The 24,810-nt window shown below is 42.9% G+C and overlaps 1 protein-coding gene across 2 annotated transcripts in view; it reads right to left on the reverse strand.

The window, feature by feature from the left end:
- The window catches only part of LOC106851633 (contactin-6), a 126,527-nt gene that overhangs the window by 20,424 nt on the left and 81,293 nt on the right, over positions 1–24,810 (reverse strand). For both annotated transcript variants that reach the window (XM_088171243.1, XM_014873758.2), the window contains exons 8-11: positions 19,786–19,970; positions 17,646–17,782; positions 13,793–13,922; positions 12,661–12,811 (exon numbers count right to left, since the gene is read on the reverse strand). In XM_088171243.1, the coding sequence (XP_088027369.1) occupies positions 12,661–12,811; positions 13,793–13,922; positions 17,646–17,782; positions 19,786–19,970 (603 nt within the window). The remainder of the gene's footprint in view (positions 1–12,660; positions 12,812–13,792; positions 13,923–17,645; positions 17,783–19,785; positions 19,971–24,810) is intronic.

The following is a 24,810-nucleotide window of genomic DNA, read 5'->3' on the forward strand; positions in this document are numbered from 1 at the left end:
AATGAGGCTGTGCCAGGGCAGGTTTAGGTTGACTTTTTGGGAAAGGTTCTTCCCCCAGAGGGTGCTGGGCACTGCCCAGGCTCCCCAGGGAATGAATGGGCACAGCCCCGAGGCTGCCAGAGCTCCAGGAGAGTTTGGACAGCAGTGCCAGGGATGCCCAGGCTGGGATTTGGGACAGGAGCTGGATCTTGGCACCTGGGGCAGCATTTCTGATCCAGCTCAGGATATTCCATGATTCTGTGATGCCAGGAGCTGAGCTGCTGTCACCCCTGTGCATCAGCACAGGAGCCCTGGGTCCTCTCCCTCTGTGTGGGGACACTCCTGTGACTGTTCCAAAGGCAGCTTTGAACATGAAGAAACATTTCCAAGTATTCCCCTTCTGCCTCTGCAATATTTTTGGCATTAATGATGCGTTTCTTCCCATCAGCTTGCACCAACCACCAGAAAAAAACTGCTGGTGATAAAACAGGGGATGCAATCGAGTGGCTGGGTAACATATGGTGTTCATCAAACAGTATCCAAAGAGATTCCAGTGTGAATCAGCAAACATTCATAAATTTGGTACCTGAAAAATAATTCATAACAAGCCACCTCAGTGTCTTTCTGTCCATCAAATATTGATGGCCTGTTACTTTTACTGCAGTTGCACCTAAGAGCTCTTAGGTGCAAATTAAAATCCAGAAGAGGCATAAAGCAAAAAAAAAAAAAAAATTTCCATTCCCTAAAAGCTTCAGTGTAGGTAAATACACAAGGAAAAAACAATCTGTAAAACACAGAATAGCAAAGGGGAGAAGCTTTGAAAGCTCTATCTTAGCCTCTGTGAATTCTGGTTACAGATTTTTCACTGAAGTTTGGTCATGCCTCAGATTTTTCATCCCTGTATTCTTCATGATGAATTGAGACCTTGATAATTCCCATCTCTCTCATTTAGCAACTAAGAGGGGTTTGTACCCACTCAGGAGCTGACAGTGTCACGTTTGATCTGAAGAAATGCTGTTCTGAAACAATATTTCAATGGCTGGGCAGGCTGAGGATGGAATGGCTTTTTCAATGGATCAAAACAGAGCTTAGCAGAGAGAAAATCTGCTAAATAAAAGCTCCTGAGTTGTTTGAAACAGGTCACGCTACCTAACAACAATTAGAGCGAGCAGTAAATAAGACACTCAGGCAGAATTTGTGTAAGAGCACAAAGGACTCCAGAGTAGTTTAGTGGGGAAGGGAATTAAACGTTTGAAAAAAGGAGAAATTTCCAGCTGTCCTGAGGTCATTGTCAGGAGAGGGATGGGAAGACAGAGCACAGCAGGAAATCAAGACGATTCATTTCAAATGCAAGAAGAAAAACAACAATGCTCTCTGAAACGCTGTCCCAGGTGCCAGGAGTAGCAAAAGTGCCCTAAAGTCCCTCAGAGGCAGGACTTTGTGGCCTGGGTGGGTTCAGAGGGGCTGCACTTTGTCCTCTCCCATTTCTCTCTCAAATCAGGGAGCTGTGATGCAGAAGGCAATGGGAATATTGCCTTTAATGGGCTTTGGATCAAGCTCTGACAAATGGTTTAAAAAGAAGCTGTGAAAGGCACGTCTCACCTGCTGAAAGGCTCGCTGGAAACCATTCCTTTTCACAACATTTGAGGCTGTGTGAAGGCTAGACATAATAGTTCTTAGCAGCTGCATCACAAGACAAGGTAATTCCAAGTGCTGTGATGAGACAGAAAAGTTTAACTTGTCCAACACAAGGCAAGGAGAATATTTTGTCTGCCAGGAAAACTGGACTTCTCTCCATACGTAAATAAGTGCCTGTCAAAGGACCAAGAGCACAAGATCTGAAGCAGATCTGATAAATGCAGTGCAGTGAAAGGAGGAGGAGAAGGAAGAACTCAAGACCCAGCTGCTCATAAAACCCTCAGGCAGCACGGGATTGCTTAGGTACAGGCTTAACTTTAGGCTGGCATCTCCAAATAACAAAATGCTTAAATCCTGATCAGAGTCCTGCTGCCTCCTGTGCTCCTGCCTGGTGCTACCTCTGGGTGAACAGCTCAATTAAACCAAGAAGAGATGAAAATCCTGTCCCTATTCGTGCAAAGTTCCTGCACACCAGGGCGAATTGGGAATACACAGAAATATTATTGCATATAGAATCATGGAAAGGGTTGGGTCAAAAGGGACTTTAAAGATCATCCATTTCCATGGGCAGGGACACCTTCCACTGTCCCAGGCTGCTCCAAGCCCCAGTGTCCAACCTGGATTTGGACATTTCCAGGGATGCAGGGGCAGCCACAGCTTCTCTGGGCACCCTGTGCCAGTGTTTTGTCACCAGCAATGTAAAATATTTCTTCCTCGTTCCTAATCTAACCTGATCGTCTTTAACTTTAAACCCATCAGATATAAATATTGAGGTTCCCCTGTCAGTGACTCCATCAGGAGATGAGAGGAGCACCACGTGCAGGAGGGGAAAACAAACATCTTCCCTGGGATCTGCTGGAGCCAGAGCTCTTTGTGATGTTCAAAAAGAAGAGTTTGCAAAGTTTGTGCAGAAGCCACGAGGCTGCGGGGAAGAGGTGAGAGCTCATTAAAATTGTCACACATACTTTTTAAGTAAAGAACTTGAGAAATCAAGCAGGGATGATAGGTACAGCTTTTAATTAACCAGGCCAAACAAACCATCTCTGAGCGTGTTGTCTCATGTGAACAAAAGATTGTTGATGGCTATTTACTTTGATCTTAAGAGCATGAAAGAATAATATGTATTTAACAAGGCTGATAGAAGAAATAAAATCTGAGAAAAGAAAGAGGTGTCAAGTCATTAGATTTAAAAGTGCAGCAGGGGTAGCTTTGTGCACTGCTGCATTGTTCAGCCAATCTGTTTTTGGGAGAGGAGGGATGTTAATTCATGGATATGAAATGCACGGATTCAAACAGCAAAGGGCTTTGAAATCCCCATCAAAATCTTGAGCTGGATGGGTGTAAAACTGGGTGGATTCTGCAGGTTTCAGCAGTGCCAGAAGGGCAGCTCTCCCTTCAAGGGTGTAATTCTTTTCCAAATAAACCTTTTCCAAATAACCCTGATACTTTGTAGAGATTCCCTCTTCTTGTCTCCTGTCTGCCTCTAACATCTGACACCTCCCAGCGTTATTGAAGCCTCATCACGGCACTGTGCTGATAAAAAGGGAGGAATCTGGATCTGATGAAATCACAGGCAAAGTAATTTTTATTATCTGAGAAATCCGATTTGAAACCATGTCTGCTCAGCCTCCCTTTGCTGCTCAGGAGCAAACTCCCTCTTTATTTCCAGGCTGTGCAAAGATATATTGTTTATAAATTTCTCCAGACATGCTGCCAGACACTGAGACAATATCTGACTCCTCTAATTTTACCAAGATTGAGGAGCAGGAGAGGATGCATTAAAAACTACAAAGGGAAGTGAGTGAGGGGCAGAAAGATGAGCACAACTCTCAAGTGACTGGGAATTAGCAGTGATTTATGCAGATGGAAATGTGAGTAAAGTTTGGCTGAGTGAATGACTTGTCCCTGCTGCTGACAGCCCTGGTATTTTTGAAAAGGTCCCACTGAATCCCATCTGAGATCTGACTGTCTGTATCATATGTTAATGATCTTTGTACCTGTTTATTCTATTCTGAGCATAATTTGTATGCTAATGCTGTTGCCATTTAATAAACTGTGCTTAAAAGATTTTCCTTATCTGCATGCTGATATAAATGAGCTTCAGGGTTGACTGACAATTAAGTGGAAATCAAATAAATGCCATTATAATATTTTAACTATTTGGATCAAAACAAAATTACACAATCCGGCTGAATAGTCTTGTTAAAATATTGCAGAAAAGAATATTATCAGAAATTGTAAAACGTGATGCTAGAACTCTTCCATCCTATTTCTTAAAATTCTCCCCTCTTCTTAAAAATAGAATTATTTTTGCGTCAAATCTCTGCAATTGGGACCACAAATATTTATTTATGTAAATATATACAGCCATCCAAACTGAGCTATATTCCATCATACACATTCCAGAGAAAACACAGGATTTCCAGGAGCTTCTACACAAAATAGCAAAAATTTGTTTTGCCCTGTCTGTAACTCACTCAAGGATTAATTGTGAGGCAGATGTTCCTCTGTGATGGCCAAAGAAAAAAGTGACAAAAACACCCTGTGCCCAAATGTCTTGTAGAGATACATCCCAGAACTGGCAGCCAGGGAATACTGGGCAACAGCACCTCTGTGTGTATGGGAAAGAAAAGCAGAAAAGGAACAGAATTGCCAAATAAAACAGCTGCCAATTTCTTTATCCTCCAAGTTTTGCTGGTTTTATGAAATCTTTGTAACTCCACTACATCAGAGAAAAGCTCTTCCAGTGCAGGATGGGATGGCCACACTGCCACCATTCTAATCCTACCATTAATCATCATTTTTATGATCCAGACACTATCAGGGACTCTGACTCAGCCCTCCACACAACTAAATTCACTCCAGATGTAAAACTAAGCCCTTAATATGGGATTTAAGTAGAATTTAAGCAGTACAGAAGGCCCTGTGTTGCCCTCTGCGTGGGAGTTCCATTCACTTGCAGGAAGCTGCTTCCCTCTCTGCCTGTCAGAACACATTTCAGAAGCACAAGAGCAATAAAAACTGCTGGTAACCTTGAAGAATTCTGTCCAGACAACAAGCAGCTGACACCAGCATGACCCTGGTTGGATTTCAGAAACCCTGGAATGGAATCAGAGACCAAAAACCCCCAAAACAGAAGCAGAGAATGCCAGGATGGTTTGGAGTGGAAGGAACCTCAAAGTTCCTCCCTTTCCACCCCCTGCCATGGGCAGGGACACCTTCCACTATCCCAGGTTGTTCCAAACCCCATCCAGCCAGGTCTCATCACCTCTAATTTCTTGTGCCTGTTGGTTGGGCTCCCCGTGGACCTGCAGGAAAGCTGGGACAATCCTCTCTGGGCTGGTGAATTTAAACCCAGTTTGAGTGACAATGATGGGGACTGCGTGTGCTTCACTGAAGCCCCAGCTCCACATCCTTGCTCCAAATAACACAGAGCATAGGAACTTTCTGTCTTTTTTATGTGTCAGTCCCATTCTGTCACTTGTGTGTATCCCTTCAGCTTTTCCTTTCCTTTTCCAGATTTCCCTTTCACTGAAAATCCGAGAAGATTTTTTTAGCTCTTGTGGAAAAGGAGCAACATTCCTTTCTCCCCAAAATCCCATGGCTAAACCACTGCTGTTTGTGGCCTCCTAAAGATTTTTCATGGCCAAGCATCAGCCACTTTTGCAAGGTGCTCTCACTCACATGACCCTTCCCACTCCAAATGATCCCACAAATCCCTCCCTGGAAGATTTTTTGTTCATCATGCCTGGGAATTGCCTGGCACAGTCCCACCATGTTTGTCCTGTGCAGGGCCAGCAGCTGGACCTTGATGTTTCTCCTGGATCCCCTCCAACCTGGGACACTCTGGGATTCTTTTTTAATCAATCTCATTTTATATCACATCCCCAGCACACCTTAATCTGTTCCCTCTTATGTTACACCTGCTTTGAGAACACTCTGGGGATCAGAATCTTTGATTTGGTGCCTGTGCAGCAAATTTGGTGCAGGTTTTCCAGATTTGGGCCAAGATTTCCAAATTTGTTGCAGGTTTTCCAAACCTGGGGCAGGTTTTCCACCCCACACTTGCATTTTTGATGCTGCAGCAACACCCCCAGCAGCAATGATGTGCATGGCAGCACAACCTGGACCAGAAGAGAAGCACAGAAGGTTGCATCCTCTCTTTATTTATTTTTTTTTTTTTTTTTTCCTGCAAACTCCTAATTAGGAACTTTGATTCCCAGCCTACTCAGTGGAAAAATTCCAATGAGATGATCTGGCTTTGGATGGAGCCCTGACCATCCATCAGGAAATGTGCATGGAGCAGGGACAGGACGAGCTGGAAAGGGGAGAGGGCACAGCACCGACACTCACTGGGGTTTGGATTATTGCAATTCCTCGTGACAGGGAGGAGTGACAGATTTCCTGGGACATCTCAGCATGCAGGACAGCCCCTTGGAAAGGCTCCCCTGAACAAGGCTGCTCTGATTTGAGAGGGAACAATTTCAAATTGCATTAGAGAGGTGTCCTGCAGAGGGGAGTTGTAATAAATCCTTCTCTTTTTCACCTGAGGACTCTGCTTCATTCACTTCCTCCATGTCCAAATTATCTGGTGTGGCACTGAGCACTCGGCAGTACAGGGGGAAATTCGGTTTATTGGCTTGTGAAACTCCCCAAGAAGAGAGAAAAGAAAGGAAAAGCCCTTTTCTCCTGTCTTCCCCTGCACCAATATCCTCTGGCTGCTGCCTGGGTCAGGTAGCAATGGGGGTCCCCTCCTGCCTCCTCGTTTCTCTGCAGTGCCTTGACTTCAAATGGAAGCAAAACAGAGAGACAAGAAAGGGGGAAAACAAAGGAAAATCAGATAAAGAAGGAAAAATAAGGTATTTCTTTTTTCTTCCCATCATCTATGCTCATTCTTCCTTCTCCTTATCTCCCTCCTCATCTTTCAGTCAAGTTTTCATTTCCCCTGCCTTCACCCTCAGCGTGGGGAACAAGAACGAAATAACCAGAAAGATGGAGAAGAAGGAAAGCCTGAAGGCACTGCAGGAGAGTTTGGGGTGTTTTCTGACAACCCTTTGGCTGTAAAACTCCTCTTATGCCAATGTCACCATTTTGGTGATTCCTGTGGGTGCTGCCATGTGTGATGTTCCTCTCAGATCCAGTGCATTGTTCAGGGGGCAGCACTGCAAAATGCCTACAACCAACACCAAAACCACACAAACCCCCAAACCAGACAGACCTCCCTGCTGAGAGAAAATAAATCCTCAGTAAATACATTGGAGCTGCCTCTCCCAGTTCTCTGCAATTCCCTTCACTTTTCTCTCTGAACCAGGACCACTGTGGTGCCAGCATTGGATATTTTTAGCTGGAAAATACTTCCTGCAGCTCTCAGCATTCTCTGAGGAGTGGTGTGATGGTGAGGTTTGTCTGGTTAGCACCAAATGTGCTGTGACACTGGGGCTCCGGAGAGAAAAAAAAAAAACACTTCTAAACAGCAACCCCAGGTTTTGTGGGAGTTTTCATGCCTTAGAGAGGAACTTCAGACCAAACACTGAAAGCAGGAAGGTAAATCTGTGCTTTTGATTCCTGTCAATCTGTTTGTAAGCAAGGAACGGAGCTGAAGTGATTAATCAAATTTAGCAGAGGTGGAATCAATCCCATTGGTTCTCCAGGCAAAAGTGGGATTTCATCAACAGATAAGCTTAATTTGTATTCGTGTTGACTTTCAGCAGTGGTGTCTGAGATAGCTGGAATTGCTCTGATTGCTGATGCCCACACTTCAAGTGCTCTATTTAAATACTAAAATAGGAAATGAACTTCTTTACAAGCACACAGACACTGATAAGATAGAAGGGTTAAGGCATCTCATCAAAGTTATGCAAAGCTCCTCGTGGTAGAGAAGCAAGGAGGATAAAAACAGACACACACTTAATCCAGGCTTCAAAAACCAGCCTTAAAAAATAAAATAATAGTAAAATTAATATCCCAGTGCTATTCACCCAACTATATTGCTGTAGAAAGCTGGGAATAGAATAGCAAGTTCTAGAATATCACAAGAAAAATAGATTTTATATAGAACTTGGTACCTGAATGCAAATATTGGGATATTTTATGTGCAAGCAGTGGGTGAGGAAAGCAGGGTGGTTTGTGGCACTAAGCAGCCTGACAAGCAAAACTCCTCTTTGCCTGTGCTACTCATCTGCTTTGTCTTCAAGGCAGCTGAGGGGTTTTTCAGACACTGTGGATGGATTGCATTCCCTCAGCTTTGCTCATCTAACTTTGGTGTCTCATTTGAGAGGGAGGCACCTGCCAAGAACAAGTAAATAACTCCCTTAGGCTGCATATTGACTTCAGCTAAAGAATAGCCAAGTGCCATCAATCTCCTCCTTTGTTAGCAGACTAGTGCAAATTTTGGAATTTTCTATCCATTTGGTCTTGATTCCTCCCCAAGCAGATTTTTTTATTTATTTTTAAGGATAACGGATATTCTGAAGCTAAACCAACAGCGTTGACATTCTGGTAATTGAAATGTTTCCCTGAAGTTTGCTGAACTGTCCTGACACATTTCTGCTCAAATTGCTTGGAGCTGCAACGCATTGTTTCACAGACAATGCATTTTGTGTGTTGGATTTGATCAGGGGATTGAGTGAGGACTTCTCCTGTTTACCAAATAATCACAGCAGAAGCTGAGCTGGGAGGGACCCACAAGGATCAGAGTCCAACCCCAGCAATTCTACCCTGGGCATCCAAAAATTCCTGGAGCTCTGGCAGCCTTGGGAATGTTCCCATTCCCTGGGGAGTCTGGGCAGTGCCCAGCACCCTCTGGGGAAAGAACCTTTCCCTAAAATCCAATCTAAACCTGCCCTGGAACAGCTCCAGCCATTCCCTGTCCCAGGGAACAGAAATTGGGGCTGCCGACTTTAACTCCCTGTTTGTCTGATTCCATGCACAGACACAAAACAATCCTTTTCCCAAATAACAAAAGAGTTTCAATGTGTTAAAATGCTCATGGTTTTGGAATCTGGCTGTGTACAGCAGAAGGAAAGACAAGCAGGGGGTGGCCCAGAGTGCTCAGAGGGTGGTGGGAGAACAGATCCTAAAGGAATCCTGCTGGGTCCTGGCTGTTCCCCCGGGAGCAGGAGAACCCCTGGGCTCCAAGGGGCAGCTCCAAGAACTCAGCACTTCCCAGATAATTCCCCCACCAGTCACAACATCTGCTCTGTTCTCTCTCCCCAGTGTTGATAAAATGCAGCTTCCCACATCATTGCTTTCCCAGTTTTCCTCTGAGGAATGGCCATAACCTGAGTGCAAACCACCAAAACCAGGTGTGCCCCAGGACACAGCATTCACCAGCTTTATTTATGGCAGAGGAGCCACTCCCATCCTTCACAGAACTGGGACTGAGCTGTATCCTACAAGCAAGACTTGGAGCCAACAAGTATTGAGCAATATTTTATGATCTCTAAATGTACTTCTTGCCTGGGCCCCCAAAAAACAATTTAAATTATGAATATTTGCTTATTACTGATTATTAATGCATGGAAAATGCTGTATATGACTAATGCATTCTTCCAGCCTACCTCATTTCTCAGTTTCCCCTCAGCTCTCCTCATTGAAATTCCGAGTGAAGTGAGTCCCATATGTTTCCATGCATTCACTGCAGTGCTTGGGGATCCTCAGCCCAGGCTGGGGGAATAGCACCTCTCTCTGGCAAAGCAAAACGAGGCCCAATTTCCCTTTCATTCAAATGCTTCCATCAAAAGGAATTTTTGTCAAATAAATCCCAAATCTGAATTCACCATAGGCACGAAGACTTTTGCGATGAGATCGGTGTCTAGACTTGAAAATTTGTTTTATTTAATATATGAATTGCTCCTTTCTTCTCTCTCGTTTCTTTCCTCAGTTGGATACGAGAGGATAGAAGTGAGAAGTGAGATGAAGAAAACTCCTGTTGCATGCACTGAGGATGTGACACACATGAAAATAGCTGAAATCTGTGTCAGACTCCACGGGGAGGGAGTTTGGAGCATAAAGCTTGGGTTTTGTTGTGTTTCACTGCTGCACTGAGCTCAAACCCACAGCACACACCCAGCAAAGTTCTTTATTCCACAAAAACCAAACAGCTGTTCCTTGGAGAAGTGGCACTGCTCCCCAAACCCCATTTTGACCCAAAGAAGAAGGAAAATTGCCCAAGAAGCACCTGAAGCTGAACTGGTGGATATGACATGAGGAGAGAGCAGGGAAAACCAGCCAGGATGAGCCAGCTGTGGGATTCCCTTTGGATTCCTGCAGCTGAGAACCTTGAACTCCCTGTCTCAGGTGCCAGCAGCAGCATGGACCATGGATAAATCCCATTACTCACCCTGAATGATTTCTGAAAATCTGGAAGGGAAACACTCAATGGAGAGGGCTGGGAACAATACACAGACCCGGTACTGGTCTGTTCAGGCTTTATTTCACCATCTAATGTAAAAAAAAAATATTATTTTGGCATTTTCTGCAGGATTTACTTGTGTGCTTCAAGTGCAACAAAGTATTTTACAGAAATGAGAGCAGACAAGCTGCTGGAGAGCTGAGCAATGTTGGGTGTGAGCCACAGAATGGATGGGAGAGACAAGAGGGGCTGGAGAAAATTCTGCCCTGAAAAGGGGACTGAGGGCTGAGGACCCTCACTGCTGAACCCTGGCAAGAGATGCAGAAAATTACCCTTCAAAAAATTCTAAGATATTTTTCTGATATCAGGGGCTTAAATACTGCAGCTTTGTACACTTTAAAATAACCTCAGGAACTCAGAGGAAGTCTAATTATAGATATTTAATTGTGTATCTATTAGAATGGAAAATCAAATAATCAGTGTTCCTATTTAGCACACTTCTCTTTACACACTTACAAACTGAATTGAATATAAAGGAAAATTCTCTTGTGATATCAAGAGTTCAGCTGATCTGGGGGAGTGGTTACCACATATTCAGGATATCAGGAATGAACTATTATCAGGAGTGAAAGGAAAAAGGTGAAAAAGAAGGAATATTCTTCCCCCTTTGGGCAGAATAGGTCTGGTTTCACTATTTCTTTAACAAAAGATTAAATTTATTTAAAGAATTTAAAAGCAGCTGTGTGATCTGACTTATTTAGGAATGAGCCCATCACAGTTTGGCTGCCAGAACTGGATGGGATTGGTATTTCCTTTTTTTAGCAACTATAACCCTACCAAATATTTTTTAAAAGGCCAATAAAAGAGCCCATAAAGGTTATAATTGCAGCACGATAAAATGGGAGCAGAAATAAGGCTTTGTCAAGGTTTAATCATATCTGTGGAGAAAGGCAGACCGTGTTCCCTCTCTTTTTATGTGTAATCCCAGCACTTTAATTAGCCATGTACTTTACAGCCACACAAACCCTTATTTCATTTTGTTTTCTGTCAGGGAGATCTCTGGACTAACACTGGACTGATGATTTATTTCCCATCCTTTCAAACCACGGCATTAGCCAGTTTGTCATTTAATAATCAAACAGCCTCATAAATTCCACTTGGCACCAGTGGCCACACTGGCAATAATGTGCATGCAGAGAGTTTAAACTCTGTCTTTGTAAATCCTGCTCCTGTTATTTGCTCCTGCCCAGCAGCAGGAGCCTTCTGGGATCCTCAGAAATTACAGTGTGCTCGGAATTATTGTTAGTAAATTAATACAGGAGTACAAGTAAATACTGTACGGAGTGTGTAAATATTTCTTTTATCAGTAAATCAGGTGGGGAATATCAGAATAGTGGAACCTCAAGATCCAGGCTTAGTTCAGCCTCTGGAATAAGCAATACAATCAAAATACAATCAGAAGACAAATAAAGCTTTGATTAAACACTGGTTAGAAAAGTGTTTTTCATTGTGAGCAGTTAAAATGAAAATAAAATTATCACTCCTAAAAGGGCGAAAAGTCACTGGGAAGTTCTCTATGACCATGGGATGGATTGCTCACCCAAATGTCTCTCTTCCATTGCCAGCACTTATGTAAAATTCTCAGATTTGCAGTTTCTTTCATGAATACTCGTGTGATTTATCTCTATTGTGCATCCCTGCAGCGTGGCATAGGGAAACCGTGTCGCAGTTTGGGATAATGTTCTAGAGAATTATCATCATTTTAAGTCTGATGTGACCCAAAGTAACTTCCTTGAGCAAGTGGCCCTGTGTGAAAATCTGGTGTTCAGTTGCCAGAACTTTATGAATTACTGATCATAGATTTCAAAGGCTGACAACAGAATGTGACAAAAGAGGGTTGCTGTTATATTTGTGAACTCAGAGAGATGCTGAGAAGGACTCTCAGACATTCTCAGCATTTCTGAAGGCACTGCTGCCCATTTCATCCATCTGTCTGCATTTCTGTATGGAAATATCCTCAGGGCTGTGTGTTGTATACAACATCCCTCATTTTTCTCAATAAGACCCTTTGATTTTAATATCCCACCACTGAATTGCCATTAATGTGGAATTACACAATGATGGAAAAGCCTGAGCTGGAAGGGACCCAGAGGGACCATGGAGTCCAACTCCAAGGGGATTGTCCACCCCTACAATCCCACCCCGTGCCTGAGGACATTGAACTGTGATAATGGAGATGTTTCCTGGCAGCCCAGAAAGGAGAAATTCCTCCTCTCCAAACCCCACCTGACCCAAAGCAGTTGGTGACTGGGTGCCACTGCTGGGCTCAGTCCTGCCCCAACAGGAGGCTGATGGTGCCAGGGGTTATTGTACAACTGCACAGCACTGACACCTCATCCTGGGGCACATCCTGCCTCCCTGGGCCTCCAGGGCTGTCTCCTCCTGGAGCTGCTTCCCTGCAGCTCCGTGGCTGGAGGAATTAAGTGATGCTGAGCACAAAGGGATGGAGCACACGATGGCCCGTGTGGATCCGTGCTGTGTACCCACAGAACCCCACAGCCACTCTAAACGCAAAGACACCTCTGGCATTTCCATCACTGAGCTGCCAGGAGCAATCCTGAGCCAGCTGAGCTTTAAGTGATGTTAAAACAGAACATTTCAGTGGCCCAGTCGCTGGTTCCTGCCCGTACCTTTTGTTCTGGTGCAGAACCTCCGAGCCCTTTCTCCAGGAAACAGCAGCTCTGGGAGAAGCACTGGGTTTACAAGCAATTGTAACTTCCCCTCCAACCTGAACAACAGACAGCTTCTTCACGGGATTCCTGGAAAAATCAGGGGCTGCAGCTGAAAAGAGAGAAGGAAGAAGAGATGTTACTAAATGAACTTGCCAAATTCTTGTCTTAGAGTTCAGGCAGAGAATCCAATAATTGCTTTGGTGTATAGATTTCTGCAAAGTAAATCTAAATCTAACATTAAAATTTATCTAAGTACCAAGGGATTCTAATTCTGTTTCTAAAGCTGTTTACCTAGAACTGTATGCTCTGACAAATTTTCCTGAGGAAATCTGGAGATTGGGATAATTGGTCTATCCATGCTGGAAGACAAGATTCCTGAGCAGGATAAATGTCACACTCCTGGTCCAGCCACAAATATTCATCTGCAGAGAACATTCTGTCACAAGCACAGTCCTACTCTGGCTTTCTTTTCATTGATCTACTCTGTTTTCTGAAAATATGTTTATTTTTCCAGCAGCTTATGTGAAAATTCACTGTTGGAGAAGGAGAAAACACAAGACATTGGGTGCTCCTGAAGTCTGTGTTTTACTGGTTTCACTTGTAGTTGGCTGTTGAGCAAACTTTACATTTTGAAGTCTAGGACAGAATACTTTTATAATATATGAGCAAATCCCATTCCTGTTCATCTCTGGTTATCATTAATGAGATTCCTATTCCATGTTATTTGTTTATGCCCATATTTGCCATATGCTCTTTGTTTATAGCTCAAACTCTTTCCCCTGCTTTCTGAAATAACTTTCAAAACCTGCAGAATAACAATTAATAACTCAAACTAAGCGAGAAACAGCATTCATTAAACAGGTGTATATGTGATAATAAAAAAAGACCACACATGGATTACATTCTTTCCCCAAACAAGCCATGAAATTAAACTAAAAAAAACACATTTCCATGTGAGTGAAAAGCAAAGAAATAGCAGGTTTGAATTGCCAGGTTTCATCTTCTCTTTTCTTAAATTCAATTTTTTTTTTTTTTTTTCCATGAATGTCCTTTTTACTGGTACCTGCACATTTTAGTGACATTTACTCACCGATCACCCTCAGCTCAGCATTGGCATAAATGGTGTCATATTTATTTTCTGCCACGCACTGATAGAGGCCTGAGTCTGACAGATTCAGCATGGGGATGTGGAGAGTCCCATTTTCTATTCGAATTCTTTCCTGATAAGAGAAAAACAAGGAAAAACATTGACAGAGCCAATGAGTGAACAAATAAAAGGTTTTTTAGTATCACACAGATGCACCTGATCAGGATTCAGAAGCAGAAATGTTGTTTTCTTGGGAGCAATGGGAGGATGGATATATCAGAAATGGGATGTGCACCTTGCTGGGTGATGGTGCTGGTGTTATTTCTAACCCTCTGAGCTCTTCCAGCTTTTCAGGAAATCCAGGCACACGTTGCAGTAGTGACTTTGGGCAGGTTTGTCCAGGTTTTCCTTGTGTTTCCCTGCACTGCTGAGCTGGGAATGTGTGTTTTTCCTCCTCCACAAAGGTAGCACAGAAGGAGTCACCTGTAGGGATGCTCCACACTGGGAGCCTGGAGCATCTTTCACCTGGATCCTGACAGGCAGCAGCCCATCCCTGGCTGCTGTAACATCACTCCAGCATCCCATCAAATAAATCTGGAGGTGATAACCCCAGGTGATCAGAAAAGCTCCACAGGAGGCAGAGATGCTCCAATAACAGGAACATTTTGAACATCATCACACCCCGAGTCCCAGAAAAATGAGCCACTAGAAAAGCTCCACTGAAAGTCAACATTTAAATTCCACTTGGAAAGCCCCAGGCAGCTGCTCAGAGCACAGGCAGAGTGCTCTCCTCCAGGCCTGGGTTTCTACACACACCAAATTTCTTCAGCAATTCTGCTGAAATAGAGGGAGCTGCACAGTGGGTGTATTTGGACCAGAGCTTGGAATTTGGTGTATTAAAAGAAGTTTTACTTGCTCTGCTTTGGAAAGCAGAAAAAAGCTTGTTTCATGCTGCAATCATAACTTAAAGCTAAATATCTTGTGATTTCACAATTACTACCCTCTGGAGACAATAATAGCTACACTGCAAAGTGGAGCACTGAGAAGGAGCAAAAAAAACATTCCCCCAAACAGATGAGTTTGGAAGATACCCACGGGGAATATAAATACTGTCACCAGTGCAAGCTTGAACAACAGATATCACTGAGAGGATGCTGCTGCTCATTTAGCCTGGCTCTCCTGCCTCTGGAGCAGGAATTGAAGAGTTTGGAGAACACAGTCAGGGGATGCACTCCAGTGTTTGAAGAACAGCCACAAGCGTCTCAAATGCATTTGTGAAGTGCTGAACATCTGTCATAGAATCCCAGAATGGGTTGGGGTGGAGGGATCTTAAAGCTCATCCCCTTCGACCCCTGCCATGGCAGGGACACCTCCCACTGTCCCAAACCCCAATGTCCAACCTGGCCTTGGGCACTGCCAGGGATCCAGGGGCAGCCACAGCTGCTCTGGGCACCCTGTGCCAGCCCTGCCCACCCTCCCAGGGAACAATTCCTGCCCAAAATCCCACCCAGCCCTGTCCTCTGTCAGTTTGAAGCCATTCCCTGTGTCCTGTCCCTCCATCCCCTGTCAATTGTCTCTCTCCATCTTTCCTGTTTCCCTTTCAAGGTCACACTGAGCTCACCCCAAATCTTCTCCTGTCCAGGTGAACAATCCCAGCTGTGCCAGCCTTTCCTCCCAGCAGAGCTGCTCCATCCTCTGCTCATCCTGGAGCCTCCTCTGGGCTCTCTGCAGCAGCTCCAGGTCCCTCCTGTGCTGGGCCAGGGCTGGGGCAGCTCTGCAGGTGGGGTCTCACCTGAGAGGGGCACAATCCCCCCTTTCCTGCTGGGACCAGCCCAGGGCTCGGGGGGTTCTGGGGTCAGCACCCACATCCTGGACATGTTTTCCAACACCCCAGCTTTTCCTTGGAGGTCTCCCAACCACGAACTGACCCAGCCCAAGCTTGTTTAGCTTGGAAATGTGATGAGAGCACAGCCTGGGGCTGCAAGGCTGGTGTGTGGCAAACTAATTAACAACATTACATTACTTAGCCACCGATAATTTTTTTTCAAGGCTCTCACTACAGATATCTTTTGCATACTTAGTTTTACCTCCAGGCTGTTTGCTACCCTCTCAATGCATTCTATTTTTACAAACATCCTTTGAATACAAAACCCCCTGTCTGAAGCAAGGCTCGTGTTCCATCCTTATCCCAAATTCCCCCACCGTTCTCTGCCGGCCCTTTTGAGCTGTGCAGACAAAGGGAAGAATAAAGCACACGGTGTACAGGAGCAGGGAGAATGCTGGCGTGGCCAGCCAGGTGGTCAGGCAGAGAGGTTTGACAAAGAGGACACAATCAGAATCAGCCCCAGGGTGAAAAGCATCTGGATGTTTTTCTTCCTGGGAGAATTCCGACACGCAGGGCGCCGCGACAAACTGAATATTTTATTACATCTCCCTTGTACTTTCCCCTCCAAAGTGTCCATTCTGTCCATTGAGCAATAAGATCCAGCACTTTGTTGCCTGAAGAATTGCATTTACAGCACACTGTAAGTACTGTGAAAATGCTGGTTGAAAATGTGTCTGTCAAGTGTTTCATTCCTCTTTATTGAAAGAGTGCAATCCAAGAGTGACAGACTCTAAATATTGCTGCCTTCCAAGAGAGAGAAACAAGATAATCTTGCTCAGAAAAAGGTGACAATGACTACAATGAGCAGGTTCAGAAAAATTGCAGTCCTGGTAAATTCTGGCTATTTTCCCCAGATGTAGGTTGGGTCTGTTTAGGACTGATCCAGCAGAAAATTATATGGAAGATTGGAGCCCACTCCAACTACTTTAAATAAGTACAACTAAATCAAATAAATGCTGGTTCTGCAGCCCAGCAGGTGCTAATATAGCCCATATGTTTTGGAAATTCTCCTGTATGTGCTCTTGCTAAGCAGGAATTAATCACAGAATTATTTTTTTCTATCCAAGTGAAAACGCCTCATGTGCCCCAGAGATGCTGGATGGATGCTCCATTAAAAAAAAAAAAAAAAAAAAAAAAAAAAAAAAAAAAAAAATCAGGGAAATTTGGCCTTAGCAGAATGCAAAGAGCTTCTTATCCCAGGAGTCCTTTCTCCACGAGGGTGCCACTCAAAAGCTTGGCTGGTGAAGGGTCTGATTGTGGCTCTCAAGTGTTTCAGCTCCAAACTTCCTCCCTTTTTTCCTTTTTCCTTTCCACTCGGTCCTTTAAAGTGACATTTTGCACTTACCCAGCTCTTCCTTTTACCTTTACATGGCTTTCTTTGGATTATCCTTCTACAAAGCACAGAAGATATTACCCTCAAAATTAGCTGATTTTCAGAGCTGATTAATTAAGGTAAAGGATTAATTCAGCAGGAGAGCAGCCACTCTGCACAAGACCAAAGTCCCACCCAGGCACTGATTTGGAACAGAAACAGAAGAAAAGTGCAATTGAACGCTGAGCATTTTGCAATTCCAGCTCTGGAATCCTCTTCCAGCTCCCCAAGCTGCAGGTTATGTCTACAAATGTATTTAGTGTTTCTTTCACCAATTATAACTGATATTTTTATGCCCTTCTATACCTACAGCCATATCTTGTAACAATTAGATAATTCACTTGAAGAAATTGGTGTTTTTCTCTCTCTCTAAACTCCAATTTCATACATTTCCAATAAAGATGAAGTCTAAGAATTGAGACTCTGTGTTGCAAAGAGTTCTCCTCTTATTACAATATTTATTTGGATATATTCATCTTTACTTTTTTTTTTTTTTTGAAACTTAATTAATGTTTTGTGAAGTTAATATAATGACTAAATAATTAAAAAAAAAATCAGCAAAAACATAAGGAATAAATCAAAGGAGACAGGAATCTTACCTCTGACATGAGGGGCTGGCCATTTTTTAACCAGCTGTAGGAAGGGCTTGGTTTTCCTCTTGCCTTACATTCCCAAAATAAACTATCATAGAGAGACAGAAAGGCATTTTGGATTTTTTTATCCCATTCAGGGGGTGCTGAAAAGAATATGCAAAGCATTTTAAGCAGGAGAAAAGTGCTTTTGTTTGAGGTATGCTGCCATTAATTAATGAACTGAGCAGGGCTAATTAATGTCTGTTCAACACATTTTTATTGTACTGCAAGTGAATTCTGTACAACAATTCCCTGTCTTGAAACTTTGGGGCAAGCTTGGGAAAATGTTCGAAATCAAGTGGTTCATGGGTAGGCAGTTTGGTTGAGATTTTATCCATTTTTTGTGGCCAGAATGTGAAGAAATGGTGATTTTAGATGCCTGAAATTCAGGAAAACAGCAAGACACCCGATTTCTGCAAAGTCTTCCTCTAAAGAATTTCGCTGAGGTGTAAAAGCAGAATTTTCAGGAATCACCCAGGAGCTCTGTAAATAACTGAGCCTCAAGGACTGAGCTGAGCAGGAATTCCCTTGGGGAAGGACATTTCGAGCAGTTGTCAGGATGGAGGTGAGACCCGGGGAGAATAAATCCCACCTCATCCCATGGCAGGGACACCTCCCACTGTCCCAATGTCCAGCCTGGCAATTCCATCCCAGGGCCTCCCCACCTTCACAGAGAATGATTTCTCCCAAAATCCCATCCATCCCTGCCCTCTGGCAGTGGGAAGCCATTCCCTGTGTCCTGTCCCTCCATCCTTTATCCAAAATTCCTTTTGAGCCCCTTCAGGTGCTCCAAGTTCCTATAAGGAGAAAGTTCACCCTGCTTAAAAGCATTTCTAATTATATTTAATTTTTATTGCTCTCAGAGCCTGCACCATGGGCTGGAGGGATCACACACAAAGCAGTGTCCAGCAATGAATCCCTGGTTTTTTTGGAGACAAACTTCCTCCAGAAAAAAATCCCCAGAGAAGGGAAAAGGAGCAAGAGGAAATCAATTACAGAGATAATTCACCAGCACTCTTCTAATATGACAAAAAATCCTCATGCCAAGGCTTCGTGAGTGCTGTTTATACATTGTACTGTGAACAGCTATTAATTAATGTACAAAGCACACTTAATAAGCACATTGTTTTAGATTGAATTAACTGATCATAATTTTATAATTGCCTGTGCTGTTATCAATCACAGCCAGGTAATCTACTGAACTTAATTTTAATGGAACTGCTTGATTGACATGGTGAAGAAAAAAAAAAATTTAGTGAGCAATGAGAGCAAAAACTATCACCTGAAAGCAAGGAAATAATGAAATATTTAAACCAGCAGCAGACTGTTCTATTCCTGGCATATATCTTGATATTAGCCATGGCTGCAGGAGTCTGGTAGCTTATCAGCAAAGCCTGCATCTCTTCATTAGAAGAGATTTACTTAAAAAAAAAAGGAAAATACTTGCCAGAGTCTTCTCAACAGATGTTAACTGGAGGCTCAGTCTCGCTTGCTGTGATTTTTTTTCTCCTCACTGTTATGTTTCTTTTTTTTTTTTTTTTTTTTTTGCTTTCTCCTTTGAAAGATTTATGAGGCAAAGAAAAGATCTCTCCTCTTATTCCTGTCAAAATGTGTTGCTTTCCCTGGGTGTTAACAATTCCACTAAGGAGCCATAATTCACCCTGGCTATGAGGGACCATCCTGTGCCTGAGACTGCAGGGAAGGGATGAGCAAAAGGAGAACATTCCCAGATTATTCTCCACTTTTAGCCAAGCTGGAAGGAGAGGGAGGAATGGGATGAGTTCCCCCTGTTTTGTCCTCATCTCTTTATGAAGATCACCTTCACTGGATCCCTCCCTGCCTTTAGTGCTTCTCACACGTGTACAGGGATTCCTCTGCCTTTCCTTAGCATTTCCAACTCCCCACGCTCCCAATCCCAGCTTTGATGTAAAATATCTTTATTTGCTGGGGCTGTAACTCAGCGAAGGTCACTGAGAGCCCCCAATCAGTTTTTAATCTGACCTGAACTTTCTCCCTCCAGGAAGGGGCTGAGAGATTCCATGTGCACCACACAGCTGAACCCCATCCTGCTCTTCATTGAACATCAAAATCCAATTAATCTGCTTACCATAGACGAATAATTGCCCTCTTGCAATGTTTATTCCTCGAGTGTTTCCTGCAATGCACTCGTAGGAGCCTTCATCTTCCTGCTCAACGTTGGGGATTTCAAGAACTCCTCGGGTCCTGTTGTGTTGGATTTTCTTTGCCAAGGAGTTTCCATCAGACCTCTTCCAGCTAATACTTGGGACAGGACTAAAGAATTGTATTTATTGGAGAAAAAGAGGGCATTGGTTACAGTAGAAGAAAAAGAATGCAAAATACTTTCTTGAGAATAACAATATTTTTTAAAATAAATAATTTCTAAGTATGACATAGAGAGGTTGATATAAGACTGAGATTTTATAGCATGTCCAATTTACTTAGATCCAAAGTGGGATGAAATCCTCAGTCAATTCTATGATTTTTCCTTAGACCAATTTGTATTTTCCCCTTAGTAACTCTTGCTTGGGGCTCAAATCTCTTTTTAAACCCTGTGACACTGAAGCAATGACTTTGCAAGTCCACATAAACACCAGAAAAGTACTGAATTATTGATTGGTTCTCCCAGCAAACAAATCCCCTGTAGCACTAAAAGTATTTTCATACCCCAAAATAGGAAACATTGGCCAAGATTTCAAAAGATCTAAAAATACCAATAAATCTGAATATAAAAAACCAGGAGCCAAGGTAGAAGAGAGCAGACAGAGAATTGAGTGAGGAAAGAACAAAACATTGAGGCTGGAAGGAGATAGGGACAAAAAAAAAGGAATATTTCTTTTTTCATGTTTTTGAAGCTTTCTATCATTTTCATTTTTATATTTGGATCAATGTACCCCATACAACACAAAACAGTGAAGTGTGAAGGCACCTATAAATACATCTTGGATTTCTGGTAATATCACAAACCATAGGAGCTTCACTTTCATGATCTATTATGTCACCAAAACACTTTGAAATATTAATAGTCATGGGTTTCACAGTCGTTTGTTGTTTCTGCAAACTGAAGCAAGTTGCTTTTTCTAGCAAGTTCACTTTTGAGCTTTTACAGAGGCTTTTGCTAAGTGCTGACTTCTTTTCCACTGGAAGTAACATCCACAGCAACTGAAAACACAACTTTCATGGAAATTACAAGTCCTTGTTTCCACTCTCCAAGGCCTCTGCCTGCAGTGCTGACTTAGGAAGGATTTATTCCTTTGTAGAGAGACTGTAAATTAAATTATTTAAGTTCAAGTCCTTGTTTATTGAACAAAAAAAATCAAATCACAAATACAGAATGGATTAATTTCTTAATAATTCAGGAAGTTTGGGCCTGATTTCTGCATTTTGAGTCCATGTGTCTGTGATGTTCACAATTGAGAAGAACCAGGATTTGGGAGAAATGTGATTTCTCTGGCCAATTTCCTATAAACAAGGACACGTCAGATATTGTTAACCAGTGAAAGGGCTGCAAAGCAAAACTGAGATTTTATTCTATTTTTCCCTATTTTGGTTCAAGTTGTAAAAAATTTCAAATCTTTCTGGACAACAGCACCTGTCAGCATCACCTTTATTAACTGTCCTTTCCAACAAGCCCAAAAGCAATTTCAAGTATTGTTTAACACCATTCCTTCCTAAGGAATTTATAAGAGTTTGGGGTTTTTTTCTGAGTGTTAAAAGGTGCTGCCTCCTCCAGAGACCTCGGCACAGAATCACAGGATCATTCAGGCTGGGAAAGAGCTCCAAGACCACCAAGTCCAACCTTTCACTAAACCATAGCAGCAGGTGCCACATCCACTCGTGCTTTGAAGCCTTCCAGGGCTGGGGACTCCACCACATCCCTGGGCAGCCCTTCCCAACATTTCTCTGCTTTTTTCCAACCAGTTGTTCTGAAAATCCAGTTCAAAACCCCTCCTGGTGCAGCTTGAGGCCATTTTCATGTCAGAAGAGCCCATCCCCACCTGGCTCAAGCTCCCTTCAGGTGTTTGGAGACAGCAACGAGGCTCCCAAATTCTTTTCTCCAGACTAATCCTGCACGCCAGCATTCCTGCAGGATTTCTCCACAGCAAGTTAGTTTCAGTTCTTTATTCAGTTGTTTATTCAGTTCTTTATTCAGTTGTTTATTCAGTTGTTTATTCAGTTATTTATTCAGTTATTTATTCAGTTGTTTATTCAGTTGTTTATTCAGTTATTATAAGGCAAGGTACTTTCAGCTGTTTAAAAGGAGCACAGCTCTAGTGCAGACAGAGTCTGGCTCACGACTGCCGTGCTCCAGGCAGGAAAACAGCCAGGGGAGATTCCCAGCCTGGTTTGGGATGGATCCACAGGAAGGAGAGCAGGGCTGGCTCCTCAAATCCTCCTGCATATTCAACACTGGGTGAGCAGCAACAGCAGAATGCCAGGAGCGTTTAACTGCTTGCTTTAAAGGCATTTCTTCTGGATTTATTTATTTTTTTAATTTAATAACAAAGAGATTAAAGGAAACCAATGGCCATACGGGAGAAGGAAACAATAATGAGATGCATTCAGCCACCTGAAAGAGCTTCATCTCCATATTTCCTATTCTCTCAGCCTTTTTTTTTCTCTCAGCACTGGCTGTTCATGGGCCAGGGAATTCTGTGCTGACACCAAGGCCAGAGGCAGCGCTCGGCTTGGTGGGAAAACTTGGCCAAGGTTTGAGCAGAAGTTCTCCCCTGTTCTCATTTTTCTCTTGTAATCACATGCTTGGGGATGTTTCAAGGCAAGCTTGGCTCATTTTTGGCCAAACATGAGGGTGTTTGAAACTCACTCCTGATGTCAGCTGAGCAGGAGGACAGAGAAACCTCGGAGTTATCAGCTTTGCTGTGGTCAAAGACAATAAAGAGTTAACAGCCCTCTGTTCTCCTGCCAGGAGCCTGGATTTTATCAGAAGGAATTCCTGTGTCAGGACAGCAGCTCCACCTGAGCTGCAGGTACAGGAGCAGAATCTGGGAGGATCAATAACTCAACCATGGGATGGACCTTCCTAGGGAATATCTGCTTTTCTTCCTTGATACCTCATTGCTACAGAATTCCCAGCATCTCCAGTCACTATTTTCCAGAAAACAGGTTTTTTCTGCTGCTAGTTTCCATCTTTACAACCAAATCTCTTAATAGCAACTCTTACTCAGGCCACGTGAAACCTTTCAAGGTTAAAATAAAAAAGTCCAAAACCAGTTTGATTAAATTGGGTTTTGGAACAAATCATCTATTTAGAAATTGATGTTTTAAGGAATGAAACTTTTCTTCAGATGTAGGTAATTGTATATAAACCTTAGTCCAATAAATAAGCCTTGTGAATTTTGGGGGGATTATTTGGCATGTTCATATTCCTTGGAATATTCCTGCCCATGCAGGTTTGGGGTGGCCCAGCCTCCCCATGGGTCCCCCTGTCACTCAGTCCTTTCCAATAACCAGATTAAAAACAATAACTGCTTGGGCCTAAAAAGTTTTGGAATACATAAAGAAACAATGAGTGCACTTCCCAAATTTATTACACTTCATGGGCAAAGTCTGGCTTTCTCCTGAGTAAATAAGAAAACAGTGCATAAATATGAGAGTGTCTTAGTACATAAATCTGTAGTTTATTTGAAACCTTCAGAGCATCCAGGAGCACTAATTTAATTTATATTCCACCATACAGGCAGCAGAATCACAAAACCATAAGTTACTAACTGGGAAAGAAAAGGGGACGGAAAATATTTTGTGGTGGGTGACAAGTTCTTGTCACAGCGAGCACGAAATTAATTTGTCTGCAGAATTAGAACCCACACCACGAGGGAGGCTTCACCTTTTTCAGCAAAGATGATGCATTGGGACCTTGCCTCATCTTTTGTCCTGTGCATCTGGGGGCCCTTGCCAGGGGAATCCAATCTGCATTTGGGATAATGAAGCCCCTGGTTCGTTAGACAAATGAGCCCGAGCTGAGCTTTGAAAGCTGCATCGCTGCTGACACACCAGGAAGAATTAGGATCTGAGGAGCACCATAATTAAAGCATTTAATTTTGGATCCTCCTGATGGATTACCTGAAAACAGCAGTTTTCTGCAAGGTGTTGAGTCTCACTCTCCTGAACTGTGGGAGAGGAGATCTGCCCGTCCCTGAAAGGACAAATCCTTGCTTTGGCCAGGGATGGGGGCTGGGAATTTCACTTGTGGTGCCAAAAGTCATTCCCATATCTGGGATTTCTGTAACCCTTTGAAAGCCTCCTACATAGCAACTTGAGAATGCAGCAGAGGTGAAGCCTGGGATTTTTATGTAAATGCAGTAAAAATGGTTATTTTGGAGCTGTGGGATTATCTACTTATTCCAAGAGCTGCTAGAAAAAAACCCTTCCATGAATACATTTAGGGCAATAGGTGGGATCTTCCCATGAAAAATGAATATTCTGGGGTGAAAGAAATCCTGTTTTATGTTATTCACATATGCTTTTTACAACCTCAGCTGGCAACAGCCCATCTGCAGGGATTGTGAACTGATTATTTCCCTTTCTTTGAGAAGGGAATGAAGAAAAATAGAAACCACAGATAGAATTTAATAAATATGTGCAGCAGACATGGAAACTATTTTGCTTGTTTTCATTTCAGGGATTATTCTTATTTGTGCAACAGAAAAAGGAAAAAAAAAAAGAAAAAGTTATTTTGAGAGAAATCTACAGAAAGCAGCACAGTGTAACTCAACTGAACATAATTCTTTCCATGGTGCTCAATCCCCTGAAAGACAGGGAACAATAATTTGGATATATGGCATGATTAATAGAGCTTGATCCAAACCAGGACTTTTAATCCTGGCATAATATTAAATACTGTCATCATAATGAATATTGGTGCAGAACACAAAGTCTCATCTCTTCTATTAAACTGCCACAAGCTGCAGGATTTGAAATAGTGGAGCCACTATTTCATATTTCAGTTTTCCCTCTTTCAAAGGATTGAGTATAAGGTGCAGGTTTTTGCCTGTTTATATTCATCAGAGAGCTGCACTTTACCTTATATTTCCATCACAGTTAGCACAAATTTACTTTTCAAAATCTTCCATTTGTGGTGTCTGCTCTATAAAAT

The sequence above is a fragment of the Sturnus vulgaris genome, chromosome 11, assembly GCF_052056855.1.
Source record: "Sturnus vulgaris isolate bStuVul1 chromosome 11, bStuVul1.hap1, whole genome shotgun sequence".
NCBI classification, from domain to species: domain Eukaryota; kingdom Metazoa; phylum Chordata; class Aves; order Passeriformes; family Sturnidae; genus Sturnus; species Sturnus vulgaris.